This window comes from Sesamum indicum, unplaced genomic scaffold (genome assembly GCF_000512975.1).
Source record: "Sesamum indicum cultivar Zhongzhi No. 13 unplaced genomic scaffold, S_indicum_v1.0 C01587, whole genome shotgun sequence".
Lineage (NCBI taxonomy): Eukaryota > Viridiplantae > Streptophyta > Magnoliopsida > Lamiales > Pedaliaceae > Sesamum > Sesamum indicum.
In genome coordinates, this window is record NW_011630194.1 from 1 (window position 1) to 1,146 (window position 1,146).

General features: G+C 36.5%; 1 protein-coding gene across 1 annotated transcript; it reads right to left on the reverse strand.

Annotated features, from left to right (window-relative positions):
• Positions 1-238: 238 nt before the first annotated feature.
• LOC105155300 (probable galacturonosyltransferase 7) lies at positions 239-1,098 on the reverse strand (the record flags this gene model as incomplete). Its single annotated transcript, XM_011071175.2, is given in 1 exon segment — positions 239-1,098. A coding segment is annotated over 1 exon segment (281 nt), but the record flags the coding sequence as incomplete, so codon positions are not given.
• Between the last annotated feature and the right edge of the window lie 48 nt (positions 1,099-1,146).

Genomic DNA, 1,146 nt, shown 5'->3' on the forward strand with positions numbered 1-1,146 from the left:
TTTTTTTTTTTGGTTAGCATCAATATTCTCCCTCCAAAACCTTACGAAAATAATAAAACTATAACAAAGAATTCCAAAGGGGGCAAAGGTGTAATTTAGAAAGCGTTTTGGGAAAATTTATAATTTCACATTCCGAGACAATTTGAGTATTAACCTTTATCTTGTGAAAATAATCAAAATATTAATCAATATCCCCATATGAAACAATGCAATAAAGTAACATGAATACAAACAAGGGTCATGTAAATAAACATATATATGCGCATATATTCATATATCTGCCATATTAAATAAAAGTATCTGTACTTTAATACGAGATTTCAGAGAATCAATAATTATGTTTTTGCTGCCAGACTTGGGAAAGAAACAAAATAGGACTGTCGTGCGAGACTCGGATGCCACATTACACAATAACGAAAAGTAATTTTAGCTCAACGGGCATAGAACAATTAGTTTTCACCCGGGTTTCTTGTTTCATGAATGCCAATCCTTCCACAAGCAAGCATGAAAAAATGTGAAAAAATACCACTTGTATCACCTTCCTCCTGTTAGCAGAACTGAACTCTCTGTTTACATCATGCACAGTCCAATAGATAGGCATGTGTAAGTTGATTGACTGTTGTTGCACTGACCTTTCACCAAGCAAAAAGTAGACAGAAGTATCCTTCTTTTACGACCAACACATCATTTGATCATGCCCAGGGCTTCGCCTCTGATTTTTGCTTCTTTCCAGCACCTAACACAATGGGAATCAGGTTCTCGATCCATGCATTCTAGTCATCCCCTCAACTTTCAGAAGCAAATAGCAATATGACTCCTACTGATTCACATTACAATCATTCAAAAATTGATCCTGTGGGTTCAGAAACTTCCTCCAAAAATTTTTGTACTTGGGAATACCAAGCTCGAGCCACGGTTTCATGCTCCCATCAAAATGCAACACTGCTGCTGTCTTGAGGGCTTCCAAATCCATTCCATAGTTATAACCCAGCCCAGATAACATCCAGTTGTCCTGAAGAGCATAAATTAGGCCTTCAAAGGTGAGCAAGCTAGCGCTTAATGTGGTAGTTTTAGATGATCTTTCTTCTCTATTAATCTGCATCCAACATCATACAAAGAGGATAACAGTAAGAAATATCTTCAAAT